We start from the raw sequence: 12281 nt of genomic DNA, 5'->3' as shown, positions 1-12281 counted from the left end.
CTCACCACCCCAGGGAGCTAGGAATGTGGAAAGCCACCACCTGCAGCTCCAGGCGGTGGTGGTGATTGGGTAGCGTGTGACTGTTCAGAGTGTGGGTTGGTGGGCTTTCCTTCAGGAGACGACGAGGGACTCTAAGTACATATTGATAGTTCATTTTCTCTACAAAGCATACTCTGTCCTACAGCCTCCTTTTTTGGGCCCAGATCTTCATCTCGTGCATGCCCGCATGCACGAGCACATGCGCGTGCGCGCGCACACACTCACACACACTGACTTAGAAAACTGGGAAGTGTCAACCACTGAAGCAAAGTAAATATCTGTCTCCTTGACTGGAAATAAGCCAGCTGATAGTTTTGGGTTTTTTAAGTCGGCCTGATCAAGCTAGCTGACGCTGAGCAAACGGCTCTGCCTTTGTGGGCTCAGCTCCAGCCCCCGTCAGATGGGGCTGCTGCAGAACATGTAGGGAGGCCGAGGAACACTCAGCATCACTGGGAGGATGTCCAGCTCTCGGAGGCAGGGAGAGTCTGAGCATCTTTCAGGTGGAGACTGGGCCTGGCCACCAGGCAGCCCGAGTTCCTCAGGCTGCAAACACTCGTGATGGGGCTCCCAGTAAGCCCTTTTCCCTCAGTTGGATGATGTGTACTCAGCCCCTAGGAAGGGTGACTGGTCCTCCCCCTTACCTCCCCTGACCCCGAGGACAAGTCAGGGAGCAACAACCCCTCTAAAAGCGAGGTCAGTCATGTATGGGCATCTCAGTCGTTTAACCCACTGGGTGCACGTGTTCAGACATTTCTGGGATGACTCTTCTAAGGATTTGTTTATGTGAGAAATAGGGGAGGAACTGAGGAGGGTCATGGGATTGGTGGTGTATCTGTTAGCTATCACCGTGTAACAAATTAGCCTAAACCCAGCAGCTACATTCCTGTGAGGCAGGGAGCTGGGAGCAGCTTATTTAACTGGGCGGTTCTGGCTCAGGGTCTCTCGTGAGCTGCAGTCAAAGTGTCAGATGGCGCTGCCATCATCTGAAGGCTTGACTAGGGCTGCAGCATCCACTTCTAAGCTCACTCATGTGGCTGTTGGCCGGAGTTTCAGTTCATTGCCCGGTGGGCCTCTCCACAGGGCTACTTATGGCATAGCAGCTGGTTTTCCCACCCAGAGTGGGAAAAGAGCAGCTACCGCGTCTTTCACAGCCTAATCTTGAAAGTGACATACCATCACTCACTTCTGTTGAACTGATTCACCACCTTATTCTACTGCACACAGAGACCAACCCTAGTATAGTATGGGAGGGGACGAAGCAGCGGTGAATGCCAGGAGGCAGGGACCATTGGGGGCTACCTAGGAGTCTGGTTGCCACAGATGGGATGTGATCAGATGGGAAAATATCAGGAATAAGGGTCACTATCTCCTTCCAAACCACTCCAGGACGACCTATGAGATCACCCCGATTGGGGAAAGAGAAGTAAAGAAGCATGAATGGAGAATGACATTTCACTGGGCTATTCGTAGCTTAATAGAAATACCCTGAAGACAATCTAATTCCCATTGCCTTCTTTCCATGCTTTTTTGCAATCTTCTCAACTTCCTCACCACGTCAGTCAATCCCTGCCAGGCTGGGAAGTGAGTGCCCAGTGTCGGGTGAGTTGCAGTCTGGGGGTTTCTCCCGCAGGTAGTGAACGGCTATCTTGCATTTTCTGAGCGTTCTGAATTTGGTCACTGGTAAATCAATTCCATGAATGAATTGATATCGTCCAGGTCTTGCACCCACCACTGAGGAGCCTCCCCTCCCCTCTCGTCTCCTCCACAGGTACACTGGGAGCCTTACTTGGGGTGTGATGGGGAAAGCTGAGGGCAGGGGCAGGGGAATGTCGTCACACCAGAGGAAATCGAGTTTAATGCTGTGAAGGAAGTTTCAGAGGGAGGGGTGGCGCCCTCACACTGCTGGAAAGGGCACAGGAAACAACGGTGCCCAAACGCCACGTCATCACTAGGAGAGAACTGACCACAGGGCCTTTGCCTGGGTCCCCACAGAAATATGATTTCTTGGATTTTCAGCATGCTCCACCCTCTCCACCTCTCAAGCAGATGCTTCCAGCTTTCTGCTGAACCTAGTCCCTGTCAATGACCACTTCCTTCCAGGTTGCTGGAAGGTCAGGGACGTGTCCGCTGTAAGGAAGCTGCGGGGAAGCGCCTTAGTCGGGCAACAGTGGTGCGGGACCCCGTCAGATGCAGCTGTCTGGTTTGGGATCACACGTCCTCATGCCAGTGGGTCAGGATTCCTTTTTCTTCTCTATCACTCCCTGCTCATCAGCCCGGCACTCAGTCTGGACATGGAGACGTCAAGTGTGCAAAAAAAGAACAAAGCACTTAAGCTGATAAATGCCAATAGCTTTGCTGCATGCAATGGCCCCAATTTGACCTGAGCCCACCCTCTCCCCTCCCCATCCAGGCGTGGCTGCCGCCTGCGTGCGGCAGGAGGGGCCCCCGACCTGTCACGCCCCACTCTACCCTCCGCAGCACTGATGGCCCCAGTGAGGAGTCTGATGTTGGGCCTTCCATTTTTATCATCACTGAGTGCAGATAAAAGTGTCCACATTCGACATATATACACCACTAGGTATAAAATGGTAACTAATGAGAACCTACCATATAGCACAGGGAACTCTACTCAAAGCTCTGTGGTGACCTAAATGGGAAGGAAATCTAAAAAAGAGGGGATATATGATACCTATAGCTGATTCACTTTACTGTACAGCAGAAGCTAACACAACATTGTAAAGCAACTCTACTCCAAAAACATTTTTTTAAAAAAGTGTCCACACTGAGTCTGAAGATGCTGCTTCTCAGGTCAAATGTCAGGAAACATGGGCATTCTGAGCGCCGAGGACTCACGACACTCCTCAGGGAACAAGCTGATGTCCATCCCCACCGCCCGCCCCTGAGAACCCGCCGTCACCAGCTTTCCCTCCGTCACCCCCCGTCTTCATTCCGACTCAGGGTACAGGCACTAGAAAGATACTGAGTCAAAAAGCAGAAAGCACAAATGCCAGGAGGACCCGCGGGCATCCGCAACGAGGAGGGGGGAGGGGGAGGGGGGAGGGGAAAGATCAGCGTGTGTGGATTTACTGGCTGGCAAGGGTCAGCTCCGTGGCCTCCCAGATGAATGAGGATGGGGCTGCACTGGCTGCTGCAAGCTTGAATTGAAGAGTGAACCCTTCCCAGGCTGGACAGGAGATGGCGAGGGGCCCGGCTGCAGAGCCCAGGCCCCTCACACACTTGCTCTAGGCCTCTCAGCCCCGTACCTGCCTCCACCCGCTCTCCACTCTAAGGGGCTTCCTCGGTGTCTTAGCGAGCCAATTACTTTTCTAGTAGTTCCCAACTTATAGTCAAAAAGGCTATCTCATTTGGAACCCTTTCTCATCTGTTTCTTGGTAGAGTCTCTTAGAAACACTCTAGAAATCTGACAGCTGCCAAGATGCTGCCTGCCTTATCCCCGTTTTCATTAAGCCAGGAACCACTGTGTTTCCTGAATTCATTAAAACAAAATAAGATGGCACCTGAGAACCGAACAAGCCGAGGGGTACAGACAGAGCGAACCATGGCGCTCTAGGCCCTTTGGAGCAGTAACTAGTCACAGGTTTTGGTGCAGTGGATCTGCTAACTGAACCCGGCAACCCCTCGGTCAGTAACGTTTACTCGGCACCCAGAGAAGGGAAGGCACAGTGTTTGGTGCTTAGAGTGGGAAAGAAAATAGAGGATAGGCTTAATGTTTAAAACATAGGTCACCAGCAGGGCGAGATATGAGAAGTACATAGAAAAGAACTCAGCTAACTTGTAGGACCACACGGTCAGCTAACCAACCAACAAATGCATCAATCAATGGTGTCCAACTGATTCATGGTAACCTGTACCAGCCCAGCACTGCGGACCCAACAGGCTGAGTCAAGTGCCGAACAGGGCTCTCAGGAGCTCACGTCCAGGCAGGTCAAGCCCTGGGTGCATCTCAGAACCGACACACTCCCTGGCTGGTGTCTCCCCTGGGCTTTCTGGATGCTGTGTCACACCACACCCGGGCCTGCTACAGTGGCAATGAACTTCACTCAGACCAAGGTGCTGATCTAATTTTCATATTTCCCCAGCCAGCCTGAGAGAGAAGGAAAAAAAAAATAAAGAGAGAAGCCAAGGGGGTAACACACCAGGTTTGGGGTGAAGTGTCAGGAACATGAGGAAGAAGAGAGAGAGCGTCTGGGAGAGCCCACATGATACATGATACCAAAGAGCTATCAATCACTGAAAGGATAGGGCCTCAGGGGCGGCCAAGCTGATGCAACTACGCCATAAACTGCCCATCCCCGATTTCCATCCTCTTAGCAACTGAATGCCCTCTGGACAGGGTGGACATTCGCTCCCCACCTGATCTGGCTGTCATCACTCTACTTCATGGCTAATGGCTACACGTATACACTCGTGTACCTACCACGGGGGAGCTGGCAAGGAACGGTGGAAGGATTGATGAAAATCCATCTATAGAAAGCAACCCACAGCTTCTGTCACCTTATGACACTCTCAGCCAGGAACCTATAATGACTCCCCATTGCCAACTGCAGTCATTCTTATCACAGTGGCCAGACGTTCAAGGAATAACTTGATCTGGGCTTACATTTTCTGTCCGTTATTACATCCATTAAGAATATCCCCCTTGTTGAGTTAACCCCGCTCTTTATCCGTAAACCATGCTCTTACTGCCTCAAGCTCGTATTCCCATCACTGCCTCAGCCTACAACGCCCTTTACCCGCTTTGTCCCAGCATCCTTTAAGGCCTGGCCCAATCCCAATGTTTCCCTGTAGCCTTCTTCAATGTTCTGGGCCCTCTTTGTCTAAATACTTCTTACCCTTAGCTCTCACACCCTCAGTCAGCACTTGGCAAGGCACCTTGGTTCACAGTTCACTGTTCCCCGTTCCACACTCTTCATCCTTGCTTGCCAGTGAGATTACGCACTTCTTACAGTGGCCTTGTCTTCTACGCTGCCTGCTCCTCCCCAACCACACTTGCAACTTCCATATCACCAAGCTCTAACTGCACAGAAGAGGCCTGATCAATATTTAACAACTTAATAATAAATCCCTTCATCTGTTGATGGACACGTAAGTTGCTTCCATGTCCTGGCTATTGTAAACAGAGCTGCAGTGAACACTGTGGTACATGACTCTTTTTTTTTTTTTTTTTTTGCAGTACGCGGGCCTCTCACTGTTGTGGCCTCTCCCGTTGCAGAGCACAGGCTCCGGACACGCAGGCTCAGCGGCCATGGCTCACGAGCCTAGCCGCTCCGCAGCATGTGGGATCTTCCCGGACCGGGGCACGAACCCGTGTCCCCTGCATCGGCAGGCAGACTCTCAACCGCTGCACCACCAGGGAAGCCCTACATGACTGTTTTTGAATTATGGTTTTCTCAGGGTATATGCCCAGTAGTGGGGTTGCTGGGTCATATGGTAGTTCTATTTTTAGCTTTTTAAGGAACCTCCATGCTGTTCTCCATAGTGGCTGTATCAATTTACATTCCCACCAACAGTGCAACAGTGTTCCCTTTTCTCCACATCCTCTCCAGCATTTATTGTTTCTAGATTTTTTGATGATGGCTATTCTGACTGGTGTGAGATGATATCTCATTGTAGTTTTGATTTGCATTTCTCTAATGATTAATAATGTTGAGCATTCCTTCATGTGTTTGTTGGCAATCTCTATATCTTCTTTGGAGAAATGTCTTTTTAGGTCTTCTGCCCATTTTTGGATTGGGTTGTTTGTTTTTTTGATATTGAGCTTCATGAGCTGCTTGTAAATTTTGGAGATTAATCCTTTGTCAGTTGCTTCATTTGCAAATATTTTCTCCCATTCTGAGGGTTGTCTTTTGGTCTTGTTTATGGTTTCCTTTGCTGTGCAAAAGCTTTTAAGTTTCTTAGGTCCCATTTGTTTATTTTTGTTTTTGTTTCCATTTCTCTAGGAGGTGGGTCAAAAAGGATCTTGCTGTGATTTATGTCATAGAGTGTTCTGCCTATGTTTTCCTCTAAGAGTTTGATAGTGTCTGACCTTACATTTAGGTCTTTAATCCATCAACAGATGAATGGATAAAGAAGATGTGGCACATATATACAATGGAATATTACTCAGCCATAAAAAGAAACAAAATTGAGTTATTTGTAGTGAGGTGGATGGACCTAGAGTCTGTCATACAGAGTGAAGTAAGTCAGAAAGAGAAAAACAAATACCGTATGCTAACACATATATATGGAATCTAAGGAAAAAAGAAAAAAAAGGTCATGAAGAACCTAGGGGCAAGATGGGAATAAAGACACAGACCTACTAGAGAATGCACCTGAGGATACGGGGAGGGGGAAGGGTAAGCCGGGACGACGTGAGGGAGTGGCATGGACATATATACACTACCAAATGTGAAATAGATGGCTAGTGGGAAGCAGCCGCATAGCACAGGGAGATCAGCTAGGTGGTTTATGACCACCTAGAGGGGTGGGATAGGGAGGGTGGGAGGGAGGGAGATGCAAGAGGGAAGAGATATGGAAACATATGTATATATATAACTGATTCACTTTGTTATAAAGTAGAAACTAACACACCATTGTAAAGCAATTATACTCCAATAAAAATGTAAAATAAATAAAAATTTTAAAAAGGAAAGGAAATAAAAAATAAAAATAAATCCCACTGACTACGGATCGTCATATGGAAAGGAAGTCATATTACCACCAATATTCTTTATATTATTTGCACCAACTTCTACAACGTGAGCATCAGAGATACCATGGTGGTTCTCTACCAACCCTTTCATTTTACTTTGATGTGAGAAAACTGAAGCCCAGAGAGTATAGTTATTTCCCAAACATCACACAGCCCAAGACCCCAAGTCTCCTGCTCTCTAGATCAATCATCCCACTGCACCAGGTCGAATTCTGCGCACTCTCCACCGACATGGAATCTCCAGGAATGGGACTGGAAAGGTGAACATTCATGATGTTCGGTTGTTTCCACTGTTACCTGTACTACAAAGCACTCAGAAAACTCAAGGTTCTCTTCCTGGCAGTAAATTTCTAGTTCATTTTCACTAAGGAAATAACCAAAGCATTAAAGCAACCTCCACTAACAGATAATTGCCTGTCTCCTCTGCAGTTCCAAATGTCTCTAGTAATTGTAAAATCATGCCATCGAGCTAGGAGTTTCCTTTGAGGAGTTTTATGGCTTCTCTTAAAGAAGTTGCTTTTGATTTATGCTGATCATGTCTGACAGCCAGCATTTTTCTTAATAATAATCGTAAATAAGCGAGACAAGGTCACCCAGCCTGCAAGGAGCATATCTCCACTGCCGTATCCATTATGGAGCCTGGGATCTACGGCAGCTGCTCACAGCAGTCCGACGCCCTCGGCACTCTCTATTAAACCCCATCTCTGGCACCCAGACTGGTGCTTTGATTTTACACAAAGAGCCTAACCTAACAAGGGACCCTCGAGAACAGCATTTACAAAAGGAGGTAGCAGCAAGCAAGGACACGTGTAGAGCCTGCCGTCCACTCTCCAAGTGGTTAGTTTTTCTTCCTCTTTACTCCAGTGTAACAGCCAAACCAAACCATACAAGTCAAAAAAAGGGTAAAGCTATTGTAAGAATAAACTGGATTGGTAGATTCAAGATGCTAAGTTAGAGTACGTGAAAGCACTCTGTAGCACTCAAACTCATGTGAGCACATGGCAAACGTCACACAATAATCTGGACTTTGAAGACCAAGGCTGGGTAGATTGTAATAATAAGATTTAACAACCGAGTACGGGGAAGGCCAGATTTTTTTGTTGTTGTTGTCAAAGGCTCTGGCTTAGGTACACTTCTTTGCTATTTTTAGTAACTACTATCAATACATTTGAATGCCCTTGACCCTGAAAATAGGACCCAACAGCTGTCATGTTATACTGAATGGATTTCTGTTCTCCACTTGTCTTATACAGGGGGTTCTGCTCCCAGGTCTGCTGCTGAGACTCAGGGTTGAGGGTCTGAAGTAGAGCACCGTCAAAATAGATCAAAGCCTGATGCATACACCGCCTGGGAAATAAAGACATCGAAATTCTGACAGCCATGATGACTCCTGAACGTGCTGGGAGGCTAACCTCCTCATCGTATTTCACGATCTGTGATGGGGTGGGTGAATGGGGCGATCTACATCACAACGTCTAGAATTACAACATGACTGCATGGGTCCCTTGAGGTTGGTTTCTTTGATTTGAGGCAAGCAAATGGCTTATGATGTGCACTGACCACAGTCCCTACATTTGGACCGGAACATTCCGGAGTCTGCACTTGCCTGTGGTGTGACAGTGAAGCCCTCCATGGCTCTGTCCCCAGCAGGTGACAGGCGGTTGGGGACAGGGGCGCCCACCCCCGAGTCCTGGGGCCCGCCCTCCGCCCGTCGATGCCCGGGCCCGAGCCTACCTGAGTTGGCACGCTTCTTCGGGGCTTTGAGGCTGCGGCAGCGCCCGCCCACGGAGCTGCTGTTCTCGCTCATGGAGTCCTGGGCGGACGACGCGCTGCCGGTGGCCTCGCTGTCGCGCATCATGCTCTCGTAGCCGCTGCTGCCGCCGCTGTGGTAGAAGAGCGCCGTCTTGCCCATGGCAGGCGGCAGCTCCCCACTCAGCACGCTGCTGTTGTCGCTGCCGTGGCCGCTGCTGCAGCGGTGGGGCCTGCGCGGCGGCGTGATCTTGCTGTAGGGCGAGGGCAGCGGGACGGCGGGTGGCGGGCGCTCGTCGGCGGTGGCCGCGCGCTCCTCCGCCTCGGGCCCCGCGCGCCCCGGCGGCCCCCGGGGCCCCGCGCCGCCCTGCAGCAGCTCCGAGATGCGCCCGTTCACCGCCCGCAGCGGCAGCTTGGACGCCAGGCCCGAGCCCCGGCTCCGGCTCAGCGATTGGGTGGACCAGGACATGTGCTTCCCGCCGGGGGGCGGGCCGGAGCTCTGGCCCACCGCCTGCGGCAGGGACTTGGTGGAGAAGCTCAGGGTCTTGGTGGTGGAGGTGGACAGGCTGCGGGCCTTGGGGCTGGCCAGGAGCAGCTTGCTCACGGCGGAGATCTTGGACTGGCTGGCCTTGGGCGAGGCCCCGGCCGACTGCGCGGGGCCCGGGTTGGTGGGCGAGGCCCCGGCGCTGCGGCCCGGGCTCCTCCCCGTGCGGGGCATGGTGCTGTCCTTCCCCGCGTGCAGCCTGGAGCTCACGGAGGACAGGCTCTCGGCCCTCTCCAGCGAGAGGCATTCGTAGTGGCTGACTGTTGTCCTGCCGAGAGAGTTGGTCCTGCTGGCCAGCTGCTCCAGTTTGACACCGAAGAGCTTGCTGCTGCAGCTGCCGGCATCCTTCGTCTTGCCGCTAGGCTCGTCTGGGAAGCTGGCGGAGAAGGGCGCCGGTTGGTTCAAGGGGCTGCTGGAGTTGCTGCTGCAGGCGCTGTGCTGGGGGCTGGCCCGGTTCTTCTGGTCCAAGCTGGACTTTCGGACAGGGGGCAGCGGGGGAGTGCCTTTGGGCCGAGCCAGGACACAGTGCTTGGGTGACGCCACCTTCCTCTCCAGGGTGGCCTTGGACGCCTGGGTGCTGGAAGCCGGGCCGATGCCGTTGGTCTCGGCAGGGCAGTGAGAGAAGAGGCTGTCCGGTTCCTCCTGCCGGCTGGCTTTCTGAAAAGCCCTGGGAAGGCTGCTCGACTTCAGGCTTTTGTTGAGATGCACAGGGCTCTGGGCAGCCACACTGGGCAGGGCCGTCTCACAGCCGTCCACAACCCTCCTGAAGTTGTCAGCCACAGGGGAGGCAGATACCTCACCGCTGCTGCTGCTGAGCCCGTCGCTGGGGCTGGCCTTCCTGTCCTGTTCCGCTCTGGCCTCAGGCTTTGGGGGGCCTGGGGCAGTCTCGTGCCTCATCCCTGCTTCGTGGGGATAGGCATTCTCTTTCTTTACCTCCTCTTCTCGTTTCAGCCAGGGGTCCTCAAATTTCATCTCTTTCTTTGCACCACTTTCCTTGCTCTCCTGAGACCGGGCTGCTTTGGGGACTGAGCTGATGGTGGCAAGGGACGCCTCGGGCTCTTGGACGTTCCGGGGGCTCACGGCGATGCAGGGGTAAACCGTAATGTTGGTCTTCATGGGGATGTACCCTTCGCAGTTGCCCAGGCTGGCCGTATTCGAGATGGTGACCATGGCTTTGCCCAGCGTGGATATCTTGCAGCCTTTGACGGGGGTTGCTTTGTTGAAGGAGTCGTCCCCCATTTCCGACAAGAGGAGCAAACTGTCGGGGCCCTCCTTGGGCTTCTCTCGGCACACCACAGCGGTGTTCTGCGTGCCGCTGACGAACTCCGAGGCTGGAGGGTCTGCCATTGCTTCCCCATGCCCGAAACACGTCTGGGCTATGAAACTGTGGCAGGGCGGCTCGCCGTCACTGCCTGTGCTCATCTCGCTCAGCCAGGAGCTGATGGAGGAACGCCTGCTCCCTGTCTCCCGGGCCTTCTCATCCAGGTTCAGTTTCGGGAGGGGCAAGAACTGCGTGATGCTGACCTCGGAGACAGGAGCCACGTTTGAGTAGCACTCGAGGTCCTCGCTGACGCTGCCGATGATGCTGACGGGCCTGGAGCCCGAGGCCAAGGCCTGCACCGAGCAGTCGCTGTTGAAGCTGATGATGCTGGTGGGGCGGCCGCCGCCCAGGACCCCGCTGATGGTCAGCTCCTCCACCAGCGTGAACACCAGCTCGTCCTCACCATTCAGCTCCAGGGGCTGCTGCACTGTCACCATCGTGGTGCTGCGTATCTCCTTCTTGGCATCTGCAGAAGTGGCTGCCTGATGTTTGGCGTCCACAGGGGATTCTGGGAACCCTTCACTCCCACTAGACATGGATTTCTTCAAAACCTGGGGGCTCATTCCGACTGGGGGGGTACGTACCTCGGGCTGCAGCAGGGACTCACTAGATACCACGCCCGCATCCTTGCTGAAGGTGGGCAGGGGGGCAGGAGAAGGCAGGACACCCTTCTGGGTGTAGACTTTGCACCTCTGGGAAGGAGAGCTGGCCGGCTTGTACTCTGAGGTCTTGGACAGGCTGGCGATGCCCAGCCTGGGGGAGCCCATAGGCCTGGGCTTGCCTTCTACAAAGCCACAGGAGTTCAGGCTTTCCCGGCTGCTCTGGAGGCTGGGGCTCTGCACGAGCTGGGAAGAACCGTGCTGGCTGCCGCTGCCCGGGATGCTTCTGGGTGAGGCAGGGGTGGGGCTGTTGGTGAGCCACGCAGCAGGGACAGGGGAGTGATTCCCCTGCACCTTGGAGCCCGGGGGCTCACTGCCTTCTCTGGCTGTCAGCGGGCTATCTGACCCATCATCTTCCTTATCAGACTCACAGAGCGGGCTTGCCCCAGCTGCCTGGCTTAGTGGGACACTCTTGCTTCCTTGCTGTGCCCCAAACTGGGCCGGCAGCTCTTCGAAAGGGAACGTGCTGGACTCCTCACTGCCGTCAATGCAATCTAGCCTCTCCTGCAGCTCGGCGAACGTGTTGCACTTCAAGCAGTCCCTTTCCGATTTGCTGGCCGCGGCCTCTCCGGCCTCCGTGGACCGGCTGTCACCCCTGGCCGCCTTCTGCAGGGCCGGCACGATAGGGACAAAATCTGGAGGCCCCTCGTTGTCGGTGAGCTCCTTGTCAGAGAGGGCCGTGCCGTTTGGCCCAATGTAGATGACCGTGTCGCAGGACTGCTCGCTGCTGGAGGAGTAGTCGGGGTCGCTAGACAGCTGAGGGATTGGGAAGTCCGACTCCACGGTGGCCCTGGCGTGGAAGGGTCTCAGCTGGGTGGGCCTGCGCATTCTGCCTTCCTCACAGGAGCTCTCTCCCCCGGAGGAGCTCGACGTGTACTGTGAGTGAGAGGGGAACCGTTAGTGTGGGCCACCCTTCTAAGACAGCCCTCCCAGGGACCCTGACTTCGTGGGGCAACGGGTGGAGGCCACCGGCTCCATATAGGCCATCCAGACCCCAGTGGGCCTCCGTGCTTCTGGGCTGTCACCCGGGATGTGCCAGGCCAGTCACCCAAGCTATGCACGTCACGGCCTCATACTCGAAGGAAACCCCTGTGAGGCGCACTGGGGAAGCAGAGGCTGCTCGTGAAACGGGGTGACCCGCCCGGGTCCCATCCGACTGCCTAAGGACTGAGGAGGGGTCACCAGTTTGCACACCCAAACCATTTGTGACAACGTGTGCCACGGAACACTGGAAAGATGTGTTTTTGACCAAAAAAA

At 53.4% G+C, this 12281-nt stretch overlaps 1 protein-coding gene across 2 annotated transcripts in view; it reads right to left on the bottom strand.

Moving 5' to 3' along the window:
* KIF26B (kinesin family member 26B) overlaps positions 1 to 12281 on the bottom strand; it is a 500361-nt gene that overhangs the window by 17740 nt on the left and 470340 nt on the right. For both annotated transcript variants that reach the window (XM_067729537.1, XM_067729538.1), the window contains one exon: positions 8486 to 11900. In XM_067729537.1, coding sequence (XP_067585638.1) covers positions 8486 to 11900 — 3415 coding nt within the window. The remainder of the gene's footprint in view (positions 1 to 8485; positions 11901 to 12281) is intronic.

This window comes from Pseudorca crassidens, chromosome 2 (genome assembly GCF_039906515.1).
Source record: "Pseudorca crassidens isolate mPseCra1 chromosome 2, mPseCra1.hap1, whole genome shotgun sequence".
In the NCBI taxonomy this organism is placed as follows: Eukaryota; Metazoa; Chordata; class Mammalia; order Artiodactyla; family Delphinidae; genus Pseudorca; species Pseudorca crassidens.
The sequence above is the reverse complement of the archived record's forward strand: the minus strand, read 5'-3'. Positions and strand labels throughout refer to the sequence as shown.